The following is a 21929-nucleotide window of genomic DNA, read 5'->3' on the forward strand; positions in this document are numbered from 1 at the left end:
CTTCGATCGCCCCGACGGATGGTTCACCTGCCCCGACCACGGGAGAAAAATGAGGGAAGAAGATTAGACTTTATTACCTTCCATCACAGTGAGGAATGTGGGAATCCGCTGCGGTGGATGTTTATGTTAACTTTTATGTAGTTGTGTGTCTTGTTCCTTTTGTTTGTATGGCTGTTTGGTAATACGAATATCACTGTACCTTGATTGGTACATGTGACAATATAAAACCTTTGAAACAACAGTGAAATGGTGAAACATGTCAACATGTTTCACCATTTCACTGTTGTTTCAAAGGTTTTATATTGTCATGTGTACCAATTAAGGTGTTGGTGTTGGTTGGCTCAAAGAGCATTAACGTGGATAAATCCCCAGGACCTGACCAGGTGTTTCCTAGCACATTATGGAGAAGATTTCTAGGACCCTGGCAGAGATTTTTGAATATTCATTAGTCAAAGATAAGATACCAGAAAACTATCCCATATTTATATAATTAAAAGTTTCATCTTGACCACTTCCTGTTTGCACTGCATATTGACTTTAGAAAAAACGCTACCACTTCCGGCTGTGATTTTTGGCCATCTTACTCAGCCCCCCTCCACTGCACAGGATGAGGATTTTTCCCACCGATGAAAAATAAAAGAGTTATTAGTGTTTAAAAAATGTTGAGATTCTCTCTCCTGTCAATCACTGCCATGATGGCCACGCCCCTTCTAGTGGGAATGGGAGGGACTATAAAACCCGGAAGTGTGGGCGTGGCTCAGTCTTTGCAAGATGGGGGAGGGAGAGGTCGCCTTGGTGGCCTTGCACCCTGCTTGAAATGGTAGAAAACTGCTTTTGAATTTGGTGGCCTTGCACCCTGCTTGAAGTGGTAGGAAACTGCTTTTGAATTTGGTGGCCTGCACTCTGCTCAAAATGGTAGGAAACAGCTTTTGAATTTGGTGGCCTTGCACCCTGCTTGAAGTGGTAGGAAACTGCTTTTGAATTTGGTGGCCTGCACTCTGCTTGAAATGGAATTTCAAGGAATAGCCGTGAGTCAACTGCCAGCCCACCAGCTGTGAGTGAGTGAGCTGCCAGCACACCAGGCTTGAGTGACTGATCTGCCAGCCCCAGAATCTATTTGGCCCACAATGTCCATACCAGCCCTCTGGAAACCTGTCCCTTCAGCCCACAACACCCATACTAGCGCTCCAGAAAGCCCCCTTCACCCCCGCACTGGCCACCAATATTGGAATTGGTGGAGAGGTGGAATATTGTGTTGGGGGACCCGCCCTCCCGTGTGATGCTGGGACCCAACGGGTCCCACTTAGTCTAGTAATCCTCTAAACCTTTCGTATCCATGTAACTATCCAAATGTCTTTTAAATGTTGTTATTGTACCTGCCTCAACAACCTCCTCTGGCAGCTCATTCTAAGTACCCACTGCCCTTTATGTGGGAAAAAGTTGCCCCTCATGGTCCTATTAATTATTTCCCATCTCAGCTTAAACCTGTCCCCTCTGGGTGTTAATACCCCAGCTCTGGGTAAAAGACTGTACATTACCATTATCTATTCCCCTCTTGATTGTATGTAGATTGATCTTCCCCTGACTCAAGGCAGATTGATTGACTGACTGTATTTCACAAATGGGTTTCTGTGAGAACACATGTCTATCTATATTGATGAAAACATCACTGAAAATTGATCTGTCCCCGTGCTGTGAACGGAAAATGTATAACATCTCTCAGGACATATCCCTTTCAGGACATCACACTAAATACTACATTCATTATTAAATATATATATACATTTAAAGATTTTGTAATGTTTTTAATCATTAATATGTATATTAAATATACATATTGACAAGCAGTCTGAAGAAGGGTCCTTACCTGAAACATCACATATCCATGTTCTCCAGCAATACTGCCTGACCCGCTAATTTAGTCCAGCATTTTGTGTCTAACTGGTATAAACCTGCAGTTTATTTTCATTACTAAATATTGCATGCTGTTATGAATGAAAGTCAGTGCATGAGAGATGATGCAGGACAGATTTGCCACGATGTTGCCTGTGATGGAATATTTCAGTTATGAGCAGAGACTGGAGAGGCTGGTTGATTTTCATTACAGCAGGGAAGGCTGAGAGGCTCCTTAGAGAGGTGTACATAATAAAGTTAATCAATGATTGGAGCAGAATTAGGCCATTCAACATTATCTACTCCGCCATTCATTCATGGCTGATCTATCTTTCCCTCGTAACCCCATTCTCCTGCCTTCTCCCCAAACCCCAAATGATAATTTGCAGTATGCAGATGATACTAAGATAGGTGGGGTTGCGGGTAATGAAGTAGTTTCAAAGTCTGCAGAGAGATTTATGCCAGTTGGAAGAGTGGGCTGAAAGATGGCAAATGGAGTTTAATGCTGATAAGTGTGAGGTGCTACATCTTGGCAGGACAAATCAAAATAGGACGTACATGGTAAATGGTAGGGAATTGAAGAATGCAGGTGAAGAGAGGGATCTGGGAATAACTGTGCACAGTTCCCTGAAAGTGGAATCTCATGTAGATAGGGTGGTAAAGAAAGCTTTTGGTGTGCTGGCCTTTATAAATCAGAGCATTGAATATAGAAGTTGGGATGTAATGTTAAAATTGTACAAGGCATTGGTGAGGCCAATTCTGGAGTATGGTGTACAATTTTAGTCACCTAATTATAGGAAGGATGTCAACAAAACAGAGAAGATTTACTAGAATGTTGCCTGGGTTTCAGCAACTAAGTTACAGAGAAAGGTTGAACAAGTTAGGGCTTTATTCTTTGGTGCGCAGAAGGTTAAGGGGGGACTTGATAGAGGTTTTTTAAATGATGAGAGGGATAGACAGAGTTGACGTGGAAAAGCTTTTCCCACTGAGAGTAGGGAAGATTCAAACAAGGGGACATGACTTGAGAATTAAGGGACTGAAGTTTAGGGGTAACATGAGGGGGAACTTCTTTACTCAGAGAGTGGTAGCTGTGTGGAATGAGCTTCCAGTGAAGGTGGTGGAGGCAGGTTCATTTTTATCATTTCAAAATAAATTGGATAGTTATATGGATGGGAACGGAATGGAGGGTTATGGTCTGAGCGCAGGTATATGGGACATGGGGAGATTATGTGTTCGGCACGGACTAGAAGGGTCGAGATGGCCTGTTTCCGTGCTGTAATTGTTATATGGTTATATGGTTATAATGGCAAAGATGGGATAGATAGTAAGACCCATCATCTCACAGCACCGAGGCCTAGGTTCAATCTTGACCACTGGTGCGGTCTGTGTGAAATCTATATGTTTTCCCTATGGCCACCTGGTTTCCTGTGGGAGCCCTGTTTTTTTCCCACATCTTAAAGATGTCCAGTTAGGTAAATGTGAATGAGTTCAAAGTATAAGCAGCATTGTAATCGTTAGGCAACTATTAGATTGCATGGGAGCCAAGGAGAGATAGATTAATTTTTAAAGACGTGACCAAAAAGATTGATGAGGGCAGAACTGTAGGTGTTGTGTACATGAACTTCAGTAAGGTTCCGCATGGTAGGCTGCTTGTTCTGGATGGTTAGATCTAATGGGATCCAAGGAAAGATAGCTGAATGGATAGCAAATTGGCTCCATGGAAGGAAGCAGAGGGTAATGGTGGAAGGCTGCTTCACAGACTGGAGGCCTGTGACTAGTGGTGTGCCACAGGGTTCGGTGCTGGGACCATTACTGTTTGTCATCTATATCAATGATTTGGATGGGAATGTACAGGGCAAGATTAGCAAGTTTGCAGGTGAGACAAAAGTGAATGGGTTTTAAAGGTACCTGTAGTGACAATGATTGTGAAAGATTGCAGCAGGATCTGGATCGATTGGCCAGGTGGGCGGAGGAATGGTTGATGGAATTTAATACAGAGAAGTGTGAGGTGTTGCATTTTGGGACGTCGAACATGGGCAGGACCTGCAGAGTGAATGGTAGAGCTCTGGGTAGTGTTGTAGAGCAGAGGGATCTAGGAGTACAGGTGCATGGTCCCTTGAAGGTCGAGTCACAGGTAGATAAGGTGGTCAAAAAGCTTTTGGCACTTTGGCCTTCATCAGTCAGAGTATTGGTATAGAGGTTGGGAGGTCATGTTGCAGTTGTATAAGACGTTGGTGGGGTAACATTTAGAGTATTGTGTTCAGTTCTGGGCACCGGGTGATAGGAAAGATGTTGTCAAGCTGGAAAGGGTACAGAGAAGATTCATGAGGATGTTGCGAGGATGAGAGGGTGTGAGCTATAGGGAGAGGTTGAGTAGGCTGGGACTCTATTCCATGGAGCGCAAGAGGATGAAGGTTGATCTTGTAGAGGTGTATAAGATCATGAGAGAGTAGATTGGTTAGACGTACAGTGTCTTGCCCAGAGTAGGGTAAAGGATCAAGGGCCAAAGGTTCAAGGTGAAGGGGAAAAGATAGGAATCTGAGCGGTAACGTTTTCACGCAGGGTGGGTGTATGGAACGAGCTGCCAGAGGAGGTAGTTGAGGCTGGGACTATCACAACATTTAAGAAACAGTTAGACAGGTGCATGGATAGGGCAGGTTTGGAGGGATATGGACCAAACACAGACCGGTGGGACTAGTGTAACTGGGGCATGTTGGCCGGTGTGGGAGAGTTGAGCTGAAGGGCCTGTTTCCACACTGTATCACTGTATGACTCTAATAATGTTTAAGTAAACATTCTACAAAATGGAGGATAGCTACATATTATACAAAAAAAAAACTGATTGGGTATTGTGGGACAGCCATTTTTCACCCAGCGGTCTCTCAGAGCCAAGCCTCTTCACAGTACTGCAGCAGTCTGATCAGGACTCATAAGGTCATGAAATAGTTATTGTTCTTATTCAGGGACAGAGCCTAGGGCATTCTACAGATGCACCATAGAAAGCATTTTATCGGGATGCATCACAGCTTGGTTTGGAAACAACTCCATCCAAGACTTCAAGAAATTGCAGTGAATTGTGGACGCAGCCCAGACCATCACACAAACCAACCTCCCTTCCATTGTCTCAATTTATACCTCATGCTGCCTTGGCAAGACAAGCAGCATAATCAAGTACGAGTCGCACCCTGGCCACTCCCTCTTCTCCGCTCTCCCATCAGGCAAAAGGTACAGAAGTGTGAAAACGCACACCTCCAGATTCAGGGACAGTTTCTTCCCAGCTGTTATCAGGCAACTGAACCATCCTACCCCAACCAGAGATCAACGCTGAACTACTATCTATCTCTTTGGTGACCCTCGGACTATCCTTGATCAGAATTTGCTGGCTTTACCTTGCACTAAACGTTATTCCCTTATCATGTACAATGGCTTGACTGTATTCATGTATTGTCTTTCTGCTGACCAGATAGCATGCCACAAATGCTTCTCACTCTACCTTTTCACGTGACAATAAACTGAACGAATTGCTTCAAATGAGGAAGAGACCAAAGAGTTATCATTCTTCTGTCCATGAGATGACAGAGCTATGCCGTTAGATTTGCAAAACACCTGGTTGGGTAATCCTATAATGTATGTAATCAATTCTTAATATTATTATTTTATATTCACGTTTAAAAGTGATAGGAGCAGAATGAGGCAATCTACTCTACTCCGCCATTCAGTCACGGCTGATCTATCTTTCTCTCTTAACCCCATTCACAAAGTTAACAAGTTAGAGGAGTAGAATTAGACCTTTCAGCCCAACGAGTCTACTCTGCCATTCAATCATGGCTGATCTCTGCCTCCTAATCCAATTTTCCTGCTTTATACCCATAACCCTTGACACCCGTTTTAATCACGAATTTGTCCATCTCTGCCTTAAAAATATCCACTGACAACCACTACAGCAATGAATTCCACAGATTAAATACCCTCTGAGTAAAGAAGTTAATTCTGAGGCTATGATCTCTGGTCCGTGACTCTCCCACCAGTGGAAACATCCTTTCCACATCCACTTTATTTTTGCCTTTCATTATTCTGTAAGTTTCAAAGAGGTCCCCCTTCAACCTTCTAAACTCCAGCGAGTAAGAGCTCATCATATGTATGTTAACCCACTCATTCCTGGAATCATTCTTGTAAACCTCTTCTGGACCCCCTCTAGAGCCAGCACATCCTCAGAAATGGGGCTCAAATTTGCTCAAAGTACTCCAAATGCGGCCTAATCAGCGCCTTATAGACAATTCTTCTGTCTTCTCTCCATATCCCCCGACACCCGTACTAATCAAGAATCTATCTATCTCTGTCTTAAAAATATCCATTGACTTGGCCTCCACAGCTATCTGTTGCAATTAATTCCACAGATTCAGCACCCTCTGACGAATGAAATTCCTCCTCATCTCCTTCCTAAACAAAAGTCCTCTAATTCTTAGGGTATGACCTCTGGTCCTAGACTCTCCCACTAGTGGAAACATCCACTCTACCCAGGCCTTTCACTGTTTGGTAAGTTTCAATGAGGTTCCCACTCATCCTTCTAAACTCCAGTGAGTACAGGCCCAGTGCCGTCAAAAGCTCATCAAATGCAATCTTCCACTCATTCCTGGGATAATTGTCAGTACTCAATACTCTCCATACTCCAAATGCGGTCTGACTATCGCCTTATAGAGCCCTGTTTTTGTATTTTCGTCCTCCTGAAATAAATGCTAACATTGCGTTTGCTTTTTTTTACTACTGATTCAACTCAAATTAGCTTTTGGGGAATCCTGCACTATATCTCCCACGTACCTTTTCACTGATTTCTAGATTCTCTCCACATTTAGAACACAGTCTATGCCTACCACCAATATGCATCACTTTGCTACATTATATTCCATCTGCCACTTCTCTGCCCACTCTCCCAACCTGTCCGGTCATTCTGCAGAGACCCTGCTTTCTCTACACTACCTGTCATTGTATCTATCTGTCACTCCACCTATCATTGTACCATCTGCAAATCTAGCTACAAAGCCATCAATCCCCTCGTCCAAATCATTAATATACAACGTGAAGAGTAGCGGCCCCAGCACTGATCCCTGTGGAACTCCACTAGTCACTGGCAGCCAACCAGAAAAAAAACCCTTTATTGCCACTCTTTGCCTTCTGCCATCCAGCCAACCTGCTATCCATGCTAGTATCTACCCTTTGATATCAAATTAAACTGGAAACACTTGGAAAATGGTATATTCAGTTCTGTGGAGCTGATTGCCTGAGAATTTTGGCAACTCCCCGAGAATGTTGAATGGAACATAGAACATAGCACAGGCACAAGCCCTTCAGTCCACAATGTTTACCATGTTAAACTGATCTCATCTGGCTGTACATGTTCCTTACCCTCTATTCCCTGCACTTACATCTGCTTATCTAAAGCCTCTTAAACGGCACAATGTCTCCTGCCTCCACCACCACCCCAGGCAATGTGTTCCACACACCCACCACTCTGTCCTGCACATCTCTGTATAGTTATTCCCTCTGGTGTTGGACACTTCCACCCCAGGAAAAAAAGTTCTGACTGCCTAGCCTGTCTGTGCCTCATAATTTTATAGACTTTTATCAAATCTCCCCTCAATCTCTGACGTTCCAGAGAAGTTGATTCAATCTCTCCTCCGTATCATTTCCACCTCACACATAGACCGATACAGCACAGGCCCTTTGGCCCATGTCAGTGTCGACCATGCTGCCGATTTAAATAAATCCCACCTGCTTGTATGTAGTCTTTATCCCTCCACCCTCTGTGCATTCATGTGCCTGTCTGAAACCTTGTTATGTTATTATTATAGCTGCTTGAGGGGGCAATGAGGAGGAGTATAGAGACACAATTAACAACTTTGTGGAGTGGAGTGCACACAATAATCTCCATCTCAACACCAAAAAAACGAAGGAGATAGTTGTGGATTTCAGGAGGGGGAGGAGGAGGACTCAACCAACACCAATCACCATCAGGGGCACTGAGGTGGAGGTGGTCGCCAACCACAGGTACCTTGGTGTGCAGCTTGACAGTGAGCTGGACTGGAAGAGTCATATGGAGGCGGTGTACAGGAAGGGACAAAGTCGACTGTATTTCTTAAGGAGGCTAAAGTCATTTAATATCTGTCAACCCCTACTGTGCAGTGTCTACCATTCAGTGGTGGCCAGTGCTCTGTTTTTTGCTGTGGCCTGTTGGGGAGAAGGCGCCCGAATAGCGGACAAAAACAGACTGGATAAGCTGATCAGGAAGGCCGGCTCAGTGGTTGGGGCAGAGCAACTAACGGTCAAGCAGGTGGCAGAGGCCAGAACTCTGAAAAAACTAGGCTCAATAATGACCAACCCCACTCACCCACTCCACGCCCTGAAGGTGATCAAGTGCAGCATCTTCAGTCAGAGACTGATTGCACCAATGTGCAAAACGGAGAGACATAGGAAGTCTTGTATACCAGCTGCTATAAGGTTTTATAATGCACAAAAATTTTAACTTATTATTTATTGAAGATATGTGTGATGTTATGTCTGTCTTGAAGCTGTTGTGGCACTGTAATTTCCTGTAAAGGATTATTAAAGGTTATGCTTCTTCTTCTTCTGCTTCACCACCTCCCTGGCACCCACTACTCTGTAAAATTAAATCTTGCCCCACACATCTCCTTTAAACTCTCCCACTCTTCCATTTGACATTTCCATCCTGGAACAAAGACTATTGACGATCCTACCCCATCTATGTCCTCTCTATTTTTAACAAAAACTGATTCTTCCCAGCTGTTATTAGGCAGCCGGATGGTCGTCTCATCAACTAGAGCAGTGGTTCCCAACCTTTCTCGTTCCGTTTACCCCTGGCAACTTTAATAGCACATAATAATGTTATTTCACTTATTTATGAACAACTAATGATGAACAGATACCGGTATACCAGAACCAAACTCAGTCAGTCAATGAGGCAAAATATGTACAAATCCAGAATCAACAAATGTACCCAGGTTGTGAACCCTTGAATTAGAGTGTAGCCCTGACCTCGAACCTACCTCATTGGACACCTTTACTCGGATTTATGAGACTTCAATGTTATATATTTTGCACCTTTACCATGTACTGCGGCAGCTTGATTGGATTAATATATAGTCTTTTTGACTGGATAGTGGACAAACAAAAGCTTTTCACTGTGCTTTGGTGAAGGTGACAATAATAAATTAAACTGAAATAATCTTGCATCATATATTTCCAATATATATTTCCAATTTGATTGATTCAATCTATATGAAGATGATAATCAGCCATGGTTTTACCCACCCTCATTAGTTCTTGAGTGCTGAAGATTTCAGTGTGACTTGCTACTCATTGAGCTTGTGTTGGTCCTCATTGTGAAGGTTCAGGAGGCCACAGATCTGTCTGTATACCTTGTAGACTCCATACTGAGTATAGCAAGACAGACAATTTTATAACTCAGATAACCCATTTCTCTGTGACATTGGCTCAGCTTGGTTTTTTTGTTCGATATTCCCTTTTCTTCCCTTGTGTTTCTATCCTGAAGAGGAGGAAGTGCACAACCTGAGCAGCTGGGCGGGCCTAACTGATCTACATCTCACAACTCCTGGAGTCTTTGGAGAATGTTCTCACTCTAATAATTGCTTCCATTCACTCATTGACCACATAACCTGGTGTACAGCTTATCCCTGTGCCCACAACCTCTCCTCCCTGCCCACTCGAAAGCTTCACACCCTTCTTTTATATCCATTCCAATTCTGACAAAGTCTTCAAACTAAATGCTCGCATTGTTTCTATTCCCACATATATGGCCTGACCTGCTGAGTATTTCCAGCATTTTCTCTTTGTATTTTTGGTGTTGAGATTGACCAGGCTGGTGAAAATGTTTAAAAACAAGAGGCAGAAATCTCCCAGGGGAAGCCATAGAAGCAGATACAATGCAACTTTTATAAGGCACTAGTCTAAGTGGGACCCGTTGGACCCCGTTCCCCCAATGCAATATTCCACCACTCACACATAGCACCCAACTGCGCAGGTGCGGCTGATTCCCCTCATCTCCCAGCACTCCCTAGCCCTCCTCTTCACCCTCCCTCTTCTTTCCCCTCTCCTCCTCCCATCCCACACTCCCTCCCTCATGTCTTGCTCACTCCCTCCCTACCCCCTCCTCTCCCTCTATCTCCCCACTCCCCCACTCCTCACCTCCCCCATCCCACTTCTCCACTGAACACAATGTTTAAATAACATTAAACAACAATCCTCGCCCTCTTCATCTCCCCTCCCCACTCGCTCCCTCTCCTTACAACAATGTAACAAATCTCTCATTGCAATCGGAGTCCTTTCATTTGTTAACATTGAAAAGGGATGGGCAAGTTTTAAAGTAAATAGTTTGATTTTTTTTAAGTGAAAAGTGAATTTTGAAAAGTTTAACATGTGAATAACTTGTAAAATATATCAATCTGAATGAAACTTGATACAACAAACCACATGACAATGGTGAGTAAGGTGGGCCACAAATTGTAGTGCTATCGTGTACCGTATTCGTGTAATTTCAGGATCACACTCATTACAGACACGCACACAGACAAACAAACAAGTTGAGAATTTTAGTAAAATAATATAGATAGATAGATTTTGACAGCTGTATGGATGGGAAGGATTTAGACTATAGGCCGAATGCAGGCAACTCAAGGGCCTGTTACAGCAGGGCTCTCGCTTAACTTTTTTTCCCTGTTGCCAGCCGGGCAACCTTGACAGCTTTTTAGGTTGCCAAATGACAGTTTAGGTGGTCATTTAAGACGGTTTGCATGAAGCGTGTGATAATGTGCTTGGACGAAGTGTGTAGTTACCAGTTGGAATTATGCTCAATGAAGCATTCACATATTGTGTTCAAGAAGGAACTGCGGATGCTGGAAAATCGAAGGTAGACAAATGTGCTGGAGAAACTCACCGGGTGCAGCAGCATCTATGGAGCAAAGGAAATAGGCAACGTTTCAGGCCGAAACCCATCAGTCTGAAGAAGGGTTTCGGCCCGAAACGTTGCCCATTTCCTTCGCTCCATAGATGCTGCCTCATCCGCTGAGTTTCTCCAGCACTTTTGGCTACATTCGCATATTATTTCTGTTTCAAATAAAGTCACAAACTAAACATATTCACTAATCAAGACATTATATATACCGCAATGACATGCAGCAATATTATAATACAATATCTCAACTCTTTTTACATATTGCAATTGATGCAAGCATGTTTTCTGTGAAGGATCGAAAAGTACCATGACATGGCCCTAGCATGGGTCGTTATTGCTATTGGCACAGCAACATTCTCGCTTCCCACATAATTTATCCATTACAAAATATACAGGTTGCAAAGACATTTCTAAAGGCATTTTATGATAATAGTTGTTAAAATCGACTGTACCCATCTGACAGGTTAAACATTACACTAGCTGACAAGAGATGGCCAAAGGACATAACTGCAGCAAATGTTCTTTTGGTAATATGTTTAAAGGTGTCAAAACATATAATAACATTGGGAATTAAAACACATTTGATTGCATTTAGTTATCAAACATAGTCAATGTTCGCTCTGAAGACCATGATGCACAATAGGGTCAGGGGGTGTGTGAATCAGTGCGGGGTGGATAGATGGCGGTGGGGGGTTTGAGAAGGCAATTGGTGCAGAATGGATGGATTGAGGCAGGTGAATTAGTACGTGTTGGTTGTAGTTTGTAAAATTGTGAGGGAAGATGTCAGTGGTGTTGAATGGGGGGTCAGTACGGGAAGGATGAGGGGGGGGATCAGTACAGGGTAAATGGGGGTAGACAAAAATGCTGGAGAAATTCAGCGGGTGAGGCAGCATCTATGGAGCTAAGGGGATAGGCAACGTTTCGGGTCGAGACCCTTCTTCAAACTGTTCCCCCCATTCTTCTTGAATGGGGGGGATCAGTACAGGATGGATTTGGAGGGGAGGATTAATACAGGATGAATGGAGGGGGGGGGTGGGGGTCAGGACAGAGTGGATCGGAGGGTCTGTGCAGGATGAATGGGAGATCACTACAGGATGAATGCGGGGATCAGTATAGGATGAATGGGGGATCAGTACGGGATGAATGAGGAGTCAGTAAAAGATGAATGGGGGATCAGTAAAAGATGAATGGGGAGATCACTACAGGATGGATGGGGGGATAGGTGCAGGGTAAATGGAGGGTGGGTCAGTACGGGATGAATGGGAGGATCAGTGCAGTATGAATGGGGGAGAAGTGCAGGATGGATGGGAAGGGGGGTCAGTACAGGATGAATTGGGGGAGCCAGTGTAGGATGGATGGGGGGTGGGGGGGGGGGGTGGCAGGAGAATCAATGCGAGGTGGGTAGGGTGATGAATAGATTGGGGGGGGGCGGTAGATGGGGAGGGAAGCACAGGGGATGTTAGTGAGGACTGAATAGAGGAGGAGGGAATGGGGATCAGTGCGGGATGGAGAGGAGGGGTCCCAGGATAAGGGAGGTGGGGGGGGGCGTACAAGACAGAAGGTGCAGAGGAGGTAGGAAGTCAGCGCTCCTCGGACAACATCGCCCCGCTGCCTTGGCCGTCCCTGTCCAACGCCAAAGTGCCGCCGCCTCCACGCCACCGCCTCCCCTCCTCCGCTAGCCGACAGGAAGGTGCGGTGCCGAGCGGTGCAGCTCAAAGATCCTATAGCTATAGGATCTGTCGTGCAGCTGCTTCAGACGGGGGAAGGAGGCCTCCGCCTCCCCCCCCACTCTCTCCCTCCTCCCAACCTCGGCGTGCGGGAGGGGTTGTGAAAGCGCCGTTGGCAGATTTGCAAGCAGTGGCTGACAACCCCTCCAGCACGCTGAGGCCGGGTGAAGGGGGAGAGGGAGGTTCCTTTCGCCGGGCGGGGTGCGGGAGGAGGAGGCGGTGGGGTCGCTGTCGAGGCCGCTGCTGCCGCTGTTCTTAGCCCATCATTCACTCGGATCCTTCGCCACCACGCACCTAGTATCTTAGCCCCACAATCAAAGATACTAGACAAATACAGCCGCCGCCGCCGACACGAAACGTCACGTTTCTATTCGCCAGAGATGCTGCCTGACCGGCGGAGTTACTCCAGTTTTTCGTGTCTATCGATATAAACCAGTATTTGATTGCCAAGCCGGGCAAAATGAGTCGGCATTTAGGTTGCCCGGCTGCACTTTGAGTGGTCAATGGCACCCGGGCAACCGTTAATTTCGAGCCCTGCTGTTTCTGTGCTGCACAGCTCTATGGCTTGTATGTTTCATGTTCTTCATGGTTGTCAGAGTAGATAGAATCACTTGGTTGCACAAGACAATAACATGACCTTTATTGCATTCACTTACCAGCCCGGACTGTGTTGTGGGAGTGTACTTCAGCAGAGACAACCAATGGAGCACTAAATAGAGAGCAAATGTTAATGAATGTGTTACCGACTGCACGGGTTAATTCCCTAAAACGACAATGCTAGGGAGTTGCTGCACCTGGCCCACCTCTGGACATCACCTGGCCAGATGATTCCTGGTCTAGCTGACCCTCCACCAACAAGAGACAGGCTGTGTAACAGAGTGTGGTCATAACGATGAGTAGTATCAAGACATTTGTCCATTGTCAAAGGCTATTAAAGGATTTAACATTCAACAACCCAACAGTATAAACACTGAATTCGCCAATTTTGGGTAACCTCTAAACCTCTAATCTATCCCCCGCCATGCCCCTCTCCCATCTCTCTCATCACCTTTCGTTTAGCACCAGTAACAGGGGCCACAGTTTAAGAATAAGGGGTAAGCCATTTAGAACGGAGATAAGGAAACACTTTTTCACACAGAGAGTTGTGAGTGTGTGGAATTCTCTACCTCAGAGGCCGGTTTTTCTGGACGCTTTCAAGAGAGAGCTAGATAGGGCTCTTGAAAATAGCGGAGTCAGGGTATATGGGGAGAAGGCAGGAACGGGATACTGATTGTGGATGATCAGCCATGATCACATTGAATGGTGGTGCTGGCTCGAAGGGCCGAATGGCCTACTCCTGCACCTATTGTCTATTATGGGCTGAGGATACTATTCCTTTGCTGTGCTGCTGTAAGTTTCATGTGCTAGTGATAAAGACTTATCATTACCATGAGGACTGGAAGAGTTTGATTGAATGACACCAATTCACGTGCGATACAACAGCAACAAGACAACAGGAATAGGTTTGTCCCTTTAACAGCTGGCGAGAATGATCATGTGAGGGGAAAGATTGAACAGGATGCTGAACGGCAACTATTTTTACACAGAAGGTGGTGAGTACATGGAACATACTGAAACGAGCTGCCAGAGGCAGGTACTAGAACAGCATTTAAAAGACATTTGGACAGGTGTACACATGGATAGGAAGGTTTTCGAGGGATACGAGTCAAACATGGGGAGGTGGGACTAGCGTAGCATCTTAGTCGGCATAGGCAAGTTGGACCAAAGGTCCTTTATCCGTGCTGTTTAACTCTGTGACAATAGACAATAGATGCAGGACTAGGCCATTTGGCCCTTCGAGCCAGCACCGCCATTCAATGTGATCATGGCTGATCACTCACAATCAGTACCCCGTTCCTGCCTTCTCCCCATATCCCTTGACTCCGCTATCTTTAAGAGCCCTATCTAGCTTTCTCTTGAAAGTATCCAGAGAACCGGCCTCCACCGCCCTCTGAGGCAAAGAATTCCACAGACTCACAACTCCCTTAATCCTCTGTTGCTCATACTCTTCATCCTTCACCCTTATATTCCTCCACATTTGTAGCCGTTTCCAGTCAGTATGTTTTAACCTTACCTGGAACTAGCACTTTGAACAGTTTTCACTGCAGCTCTTCCACTTGGTTTAGTCTTCTTCTTAACTTTGCAGTTCCGGAGGGTGTATCCTAAAATTGGCACTCCCAATGCGGGTGCCATGATTATAAGGGCCAGGGGAATCAGATTAGCCTTTTCTAATGAAACAGAAGAGAGATTATATAGTTAGCAGCCTACAAGTGCATTCCAATGAGTTGCTTAACATTTGGAATCATTGACCTGAAAGACGGGTGGGTCACATTAAATTTTGCCAGTGGATCACAACTGTCAATGGTCAATTATTTAAGTCTGGACATCATGCTGGGAAGTCATGGGCTGGCTGAATACTGGACAGCACTAGACCCAGCACTACTCCTTGTCCACAGATAAGAGTACATGGAGTTATACAATCAAGCTCTTTACCATCAAGCCCTTTGACCATCTCATCTGTGCCAACCAAGATGCTAATCTCTATGCTAATCCCACTTGTCTACAGTTGACCTATTTCCATCGAATCCTTTCCTACCCATGTACCTGTCCAAATCGATTGCCTAGGATCCAGGGGGAGCAAGCCGACTGGATAGAAAATTGGCTTCATGGAAGGAAGCAGAGGGTGATGGTGGAAGGTGCTTTATCAGCGAATATAGTGATGATCACAAAACACAGCAGGATATTGATCAGTGCGGCAAGTGGGCTGCAGAACGATTCATGGAGTTTCATACAGGTAAGTGCGAGATGTTGTATTTTGGAAAGTCAAACCAGGGCAGTACCTTCACAGTGAATGGTGGGACTCTGGGGAGTGTTGTAGAGCAGAGGGATCTCGGAGTGCTGGGACATAGTTCCCTGAAAGTGGCCTCACAGCTAGATAGGTTGGTCGAGAAGGCTTTCGGATCATTGGCCTTCATCGGTCAGAGTGGTTAGTATAGAAATTGGGATGTTATGTTACAGCTGTACATGATGTTATGTTACAGCTGTACTAGATGCCTCCCGTGGTCACTCCAAGACCATGGGCGGCAGACAAGTGGGTCACGGTTAGGAGGGGCAAGGGGCAGAGGCTGGGACTAGAGAGTACCCCGTGGCTGTACACCTTGGCAATAAGTACTCCTGTTTGAGTACTATTGGGGGTGACAGCGGCCGGGCCTCCGGCACAGAGACCGGTCCTGTTGCTCAGAAGGGTAGGGAAAAGAAGGGGAGGGCAATAGTAATAGGGGACTCTATAGTTAGGGGGTCAGATAGGCGATTCTGTGGACGCAGTCAGGAGACCCGGATGGTAGTTTGCCTCCCTGGTGCCAGGGTCTGGGGTGTGTCTGAACGTGTCCAAGATATCCTGAAATGGGAGGGAGAGGAGCCCGAGGTCATGGTACATATAGGTACCAATGTCATAGGTAGAAAAAGAGAAGAGGTCCTGAAAGGAGAATTTCAGGGAGTTAGGAAGAGTTAAGGAGAAGTACCGCAAAAGTAACAATCTCAGAATTACTGCCTGTGCCACGCGACAGTGAGAGTAGGAATGGAGCGAGGTGGAGGATAAATGCGTGGCTGAGAGACTGGTGCAGAGGGCAGGGATTCAAATTTCTGGATCATTGGGACCTCTTTTGTGGAAGGTGGGACCTGTACAGAAAGGATGGGTTGCACTTGAACCCGAGGGGAACCAATATCCTGGCGGGGAGATTTGCAAAGGCTACTGGGGAGACTTTAAACCAGAACGGTTGGGGGGAGGGACTCAAATAGAGAAAGCTAGTAGTCAGTGTGTGAGGCAGGAGGCAGAGAAGGGAAACACTCAGACCCAACGTGCAGGGTAGAAAGAAGAAAAAGATAATAAACAGAGAATACGAGGTTTCTTAAATGTGCATATTTTAATGCTAGGAGCATTGTAAGAAAGGTGGATGAGCTTAGAGCCTGGATTGACACCTGGAAGTATGATGTTGTGGCGATCAGTGAAACATGGTTGCAGGAGGGCTGTGATTGGAAACTAAATATTCCAGGATTTCGTTGCTTCAGGTCTGATAGAATTGGAGGAGCAAGAGGTGGAGGTGTTGCATTGCTTATCAGGGAAGATATTACAGCAGTGCTTTGGCAGGATAGATTAGAGGGCTCGTCGAGGGAGTCTATTTTGGTGGAACTGAGAAATGGGAAAGATGTAGCAACACTTATGGGGGTGTATTATAGACCGCCTAATGGGGAGCGAGAATTGGAAGAGAAAATATGTAAGGGGATAGCAGATATTAGTAGTAAGCACAAGGTAGTGATTGTAGGAAATTTTAATTTTCCACACATAGACTGGGAAACACATTCTGTAAAAGGGCTGGATGGGTTGGAGTTTGTAAAATATGTGCAGGATAGTTTTTTGCAGCAGTACATAGAGGTACCTACTAGAGGAGGGGCAGTGTTGGACCTCCTGTTAGGAAATGAGACGGGACAGGTTGCGGAGGTATGTGTTGGGGAGCACTTCGGGTCCAGTGATCATAATACCATTAGTTTCAATATAATTATGGAGAAGGTCAGAACTGGACCTAGGGTTGAGATTTTTGATTGGAGAAAGGCTAACTTTGAGGACATGCGAATGGATTTAAAAGGAGTGAATTGGGACATTTTGTTTTATGGGAAGAATGTAGTAGAGAAATGGAAGACTTTTAAATGTGACATTTTAAGAGTACAGAATCTTTTTGTCCCTGTTCGGTTGAAAGGAAAGAATAATAATTGGAAAGAGCCACTTGGTTCGGAAAAAGGGAGAGACCTACAATAATTATAGGCAGCATGAAGTAAATGAGGTGCTTGAGGAGTATAAGGAATGTAAAAAGAATCTTAAGAAAGAAATTAGAAAAGCTAAAAGAAGATATGAGGTTGCTTTGGCAAGTAAGGTGAAAGTAAATCCAAAGGGTTTCTACAGCTATATTAATAGCAAAAAGATAACGAGGGATAAAATTGGTCCATTGGAGAGTCAGAGTGGACAGCTATCTGCAGAGCCAAAAGAGATGGGGGAGATATTGAACAATTCATTTTCTTCGGTATTCACCAAGGAGAAGGATATTGAATTATGTGAGGTAAGGGAAAATAAGAAGAGGAAGTACTGACACTTTTGAAAAATATAAAAGTGGATGTCTCCAGGTCCTGACAGGATATTCCCTAGGACATTGAGGGAAGTTAGGGTAGAAATAGCAGGGGCTATGACAGAAATATTTCAAATGTCATTAGAAACGGGAATGGTGCCGGAGGATTGGCATACTGCGCATGTTGGCCCATTGTTTAAAAAGGGTTCTAAGAGTAAACCTAGCAATTATAGACCTGTTAGTTTGACGTCAGTGGTGGGCAAATTAATGGAAAGGATACTTGGAGATAATATATATAATCATCTGGATAAACAGCGTCTGATTAGGAACAGTCAACATGGATTTGTGCCTGAAAGGTCATGTTTGACTAATCATCTTGAATTTTTTGAAGACGTTACTAGGGAGATTGATGAGGGTAAAGCGGTGGATGTTGTCAATATGGACTTCATAAGGCCTTTGACAAGGTTCCACATGGAAGGTTGGTTAAGAAGGTTCAATTGTTGGGTATTAATGGTGGAATAGCAAGATGTATTCAACAGTGGCTGAATGGGAGATGCCAGAGAGTAATGGTGGATAACTGTTTGTCAGGTTGGAGGCTGGTGACTAGTGGGGTGCCTCAGGGATCTATGTTGGGTCCACTGTTGTTTGTCATATACATCAATGATCTGGATTGATGTATATGACAAATTTCACATAAGTGTGGTAAATTGGATTAGTAAGTATGCAGATGATACTAAGATAGGTGGTGTTGTGGATAATGAAGTAGATTTCCAAAGTCTACAGAGTGATTTAGGCCATTTGGAAGAGTGGGCTGAAAGATAGCAGATGGAGTTTAATGCTGATAAGTATGAGGTGCTACATCTTTGTAGGACAAATCACAATAGGACTCAAATGGTAGCAAATTGAGGAATGCAGTTGAACAGAGGGATCTATGAATAACTGTGCATAGTTCCCTGAAGGTGGAATCTCATGTAGATAGGGTGGTAAAGAAAGCTTTTGGTGTGCTGGCCTTTATAAATCAGAGCATTGAGTATAGAAGTTGGGATGTAATGTTAAAATTGTACAAGGCATTGGTGAGGCCAATTCTGGAGTATGGTGTACAATTCTGGTCGCCAAATTATAGGAAGGATGTCAACAAAATAGAGAGAGAATAGAGGAGATTTACTAGAATGTTGCCTGGGTTTCAGCAACTAAGTTACAGAGAAAGGTTGAACAAGTTAGGTCTTTATACAGTTACAGTTAGGACAACAGTTATGTACATTTGGTACATAACATCAAGGGCAGCTTTGGGATACTCAATATGGCTCTATGGTGTGGAAATCTAGTCTCACTAATTTCATTGAGTTTTATGAGGAGATAACAAAAGCAAGGCAGTAGATGTTATCCACATGGCCTTTAGTATGGTGCAGTGCATGCCCAAATCGGCATCAACGGTGCCAAAGTGGAAATGGATGAGGGTTTCAAATTCCTTGGCATTAATGTTACAGATGATCTGTGGAGCAACCACATTGATGTGATAGCCATGAAGGCGCACCAACCAACACCTTTACTTCCTGAGCAGACTGAGGAAATTTGGCATCTCCAGTGTTTCTTAAACTTCTACAGATGAACTTTGGAAAGCATACCATCGGCTTCCATCACAGCTTAGTTTGGAAACAGCTGCCCAAGATCGCAAGAAATTGGAGGTTTGCGGATGTAGCCCAGTCCATTAATAGACCAGACTTCCCACCATTGACTCCATTTACACTTAACGCTGCCTCAGGAAAGCAGCCAAGGTAATCAAGGACATGTCCCACTCGATCATTGATATAGTCATAGAGTGATGCACCATGGAAACAGGCCTTATGTCTCAACTTGCCCATACCGGCCAACAATGTCCCAGCTACACTAGTCCCACCTGCCAACATTTGGTCCATATCCCTCCAAACCTGTCCTATCCATGTACCTGTCTAGCTGTTTCTCAAATGTTGGGATAATCCCAGCCTCAACTACCTCATCTGGCAGCTTGTTCCATACACCCACCACCCTTTGTGTGAAAAAGTTGCCCCTCAGATTGCTATTAAATCTTTTCCCCTTCACCTTAAACCTATGTCGTCTGGTCCTTGATTTTGGGCAAGTGACTCTGCATCTACCCGATCTATTCCTCTCATACACCTCTATTAGATCACCCCTCATCCTCCTGCGCTACAAGGAATAGAGTGTACACCTGCAAAGATACAACTTTTCACCTGCACTCCTAGCTGCCTCTGCTCCACAACACTATCCAGAGCCCTGCCATTCACTGTGTTGATCCTGCCCATCTTAGACTTCCCAAAATGCAACATTGCGGCATTAAATTCCATTCCTGCATTCCTTGCTCCTTCCGACAGAAAGTACAAAGGTTGAAAGAATGCACCACCAGACACAGGAATAGCTACTTCCCCTCTGTTATCAGGCTTCTGAATGGTCCTTCCATAAGCGAGGGTACTGTCAAATTCATCTTCATCTTCCATCATGGTGATGGAAAGATATTGAGTATCCCTGATCAGTCCCTTTCTTTCTAAAAGTACATGAATCCTGACCCTTCGATTTTCTCCAGTAACTTTTCTACCACTGACCTGAGGCTCAGTGACCTGTTATTACAAAGCTTATCCCAGCTGCCCATCTAAATTACATTAGCCATCTTCTGATAGTTGCTGGCCAATAGTAACCTGTAGAGATACAGCATGGAAACAGGCCCTTCAGCCCACCAAGTCCACACTGACCATTGAGCACCCCTTCACACTTGATATATATTATCCCACATATTCATCATCGGAGGTCACTCTAAACGAGTATGACTGTCCTCTCCTCTCCATAGGGTCATCTACTTGTGGGTCTGCAGATGTCTGTAGAAGCCGATCCACGATCCACGTACCTTGGTGCAACGTGGGCAATGGAGACTGCCGGTGTTTGGTAGTCATCGAGCCCCCCCTTTCTTTCCTTACGGTGCTGTCGCTTTGTGTCTCTGCATCCATTTTATGATGTGCAGCTCCTTCCTGCACGGATTTCCTTCAGGAGCGCCTGTCCAGTGCAATGTGCTTCCAGTTGCTCGATGTGATATGGAATTTCTTCAGACTGTTCTTGATGTTGTCCTTGAAGTGTTTCTTTGGCCTGCCGGGGGCTCGCCGACCTTCCTTCTATTGAGAGTACAGGATTTGTTTAGGGAGACGTGTGTTGGACATGCAGATGACATGGCCAGTCCATCGAAATTGGTGCTGCATTATTGTGGTAGTGATGCTGGTCATGTTGGCTTCCTTCAAAACGCTGATGTTGGTGCGTTTGTCCTCCCAGCTGATCCTCAGAATCTTTTGTAAGGATCTTTGATGGTATTGTTCCAGGCATCTCAGGCGCTTGCTGTAGGTGGTCCATGACTCGGCTCCATACAACAGGGTAGGGAGGACAACGGCTCTGTAGACCAGCAGTTTTGCTTGAGCCTTTAGGTCTCGGTCTTCAAAGACTCTTTTCCTGAGTCCGGCTGGCACAACTCAGGCGATGGTTGACCTCAGCACTTCCAGGAACTCCTCAACTGTGACAGCACAACTGAACTAGACATTGCCCACCCCATTCCCCAGAATCCCATCAGAGAGGACATGGAAGAACCTCCCACTATGACAGAGGTTCAAGATGCCATCAAGAGCCTTCTTGGTTTCTTGGTCCTCCAAAATATTCCAAATGGAATTTAAACTGGAGGTGGTGAAGGGAGGGCTTAAGCCAGAAAGGGTTATTGGGAAGAACGAGCTACTTTAAATTTAGTTGCATCTGGTTGGGTAACTATAGTAGGGTGGAGATTATTCCATGCTTTAATTGTGCGGGGGAAGAACAAATTGCTGTACACATCTGTCTTTGTAGCTGGGATCACAAATTGCATCGAATGCCCTCGTCTGCTCCTAATTGGTTTGGGTTTGGTGTAGGTCTTGTAGTCTATGTCGAGCTGATCATTTAACATTTTGTAAAAACAGGTCAAACAGTGAGCTTCACGTCTGTCTTGGAGAGGGTTCCACCCCAGAGAATTCAGAAGATTGGTGACACTCGCTTCTCTCTCATAGGTGTTAGTAACAAATCAAGCTGCCTGTCTTTGGACACGTTCGATGGAAGAAATGTTTTTATTTGTGTATGGGTCCCATGCTGCAACTGCGTAGTGCAAAT

At 45.0% G+C, this 21929-nt stretch overlaps 1 protein-coding gene across 1 annotated transcript in view; it reads right to left on the minus strand.

The window, feature by feature from the left end:
- Positions 1-21929, minus strand: part of LOC129694792 (disintegrin and metalloproteinase domain-containing protein 12-like) — a 142698-nt gene that overhangs the window by 25767 nt on the left and 95002 nt on the right. Inside the window, exons 20-21 of the mRNA XM_055631553.1 lie at positions 14720-14873; positions 13263-13315 (exon numbers count right to left, since the gene is read on the minus strand). Of these exons, the coding sequence (XP_055487528.1) occupies positions 13263-13315; positions 14720-14873 (207 nt within the window). The remainder of the gene's footprint in view (positions 1-13262; positions 13316-14719; positions 14874-21929) is intronic.

The sequence above is a fragment of the Leucoraja erinacea genome, unplaced genomic scaffold (assembly GCF_028641065.1).
Source record: "Leucoraja erinacea ecotype New England unplaced genomic scaffold, Leri_hhj_1 Leri_79S, whole genome shotgun sequence".
NCBI lineage: Eukaryota > Metazoa > Chordata > Chondrichthyes > Rajiformes > Rajidae > Leucoraja > Leucoraja erinaceus.